Raw genomic sequence first — 448 nt, 5'->3', positions numbered from 1 at the left:
CCGCGCCACGCCCGCACAACCCCACCGGGACAGAAACGGCTCCTCAGAGACAGCCTCAACCTCCCCACGAGCAGCTGGAGGCCACGATTATGCACGAGCATCAGTTCCGGCAAGAGCTTTTGGAGGGAGGACAGGCGTGACCCTGGCTCTCCCTGCCCCAGGCAGATTTCTCCCTCCTGCGCTCACACTTCCAGGACTCACGTTTTTGTAAAGTTTCTCTGCCAGCTCCTTGATGTGCCGCAGAATTTTCTGCTTGTTCCCCTCTTCAGCACGCATTCGCTTCACTTCGTTAGCCACAAGCTGGGGGAAGAAGGGATGGGACAGGTGAGAGGAGCGGCTGCTGCTGAGCAGGATCCGGCCACCCTTCCCTCACCCCCGGGTGCAACACCACAGCCAGAGCGTCCCAGCAGATCCCTGGCACAGCCCCCTGAGGCGCAGGGAGCTGAGG

At 61.6% G+C, this 448-nt stretch overlaps 1 protein-coding gene across 1 annotated transcript in view; it reads right to left on the bottom strand.

The window, feature by feature from the left end:
• The window catches only part of LOC104495574 (myotubularin-related protein 5-like), a gene marked incomplete at both ends in the record, with an annotated part of 4,749 nt that overhangs the window by 3,974 nt on the left and 327 nt on the right, over positions 1 to 448 (bottom strand). The window contains one exon of the mRNA XM_010138555.1: positions 202 to 340. Within this exon, the coding sequence (XP_010136857.1) occupies positions 202 to 340 (139 nt within the window). The remainder of the gene's footprint in view (positions 1 to 201; positions 341 to 448) is intronic.

The sequence above is a fragment of the Buceros rhinoceros genome, unplaced genomic scaffold (assembly GCF_000710305.1).
Source record: "Buceros rhinoceros silvestris isolate BGI_N320 unplaced genomic scaffold, ASM71030v1 scaffold23776, whole genome shotgun sequence".
In the NCBI taxonomy this organism is placed as follows: Eukaryota; Metazoa; Chordata; class Aves; order Bucerotiformes; family Bucerotidae; genus Buceros; species Buceros rhinoceros.
This window is presented reverse-complemented; position numbering and strand designations above follow the sequence as displayed.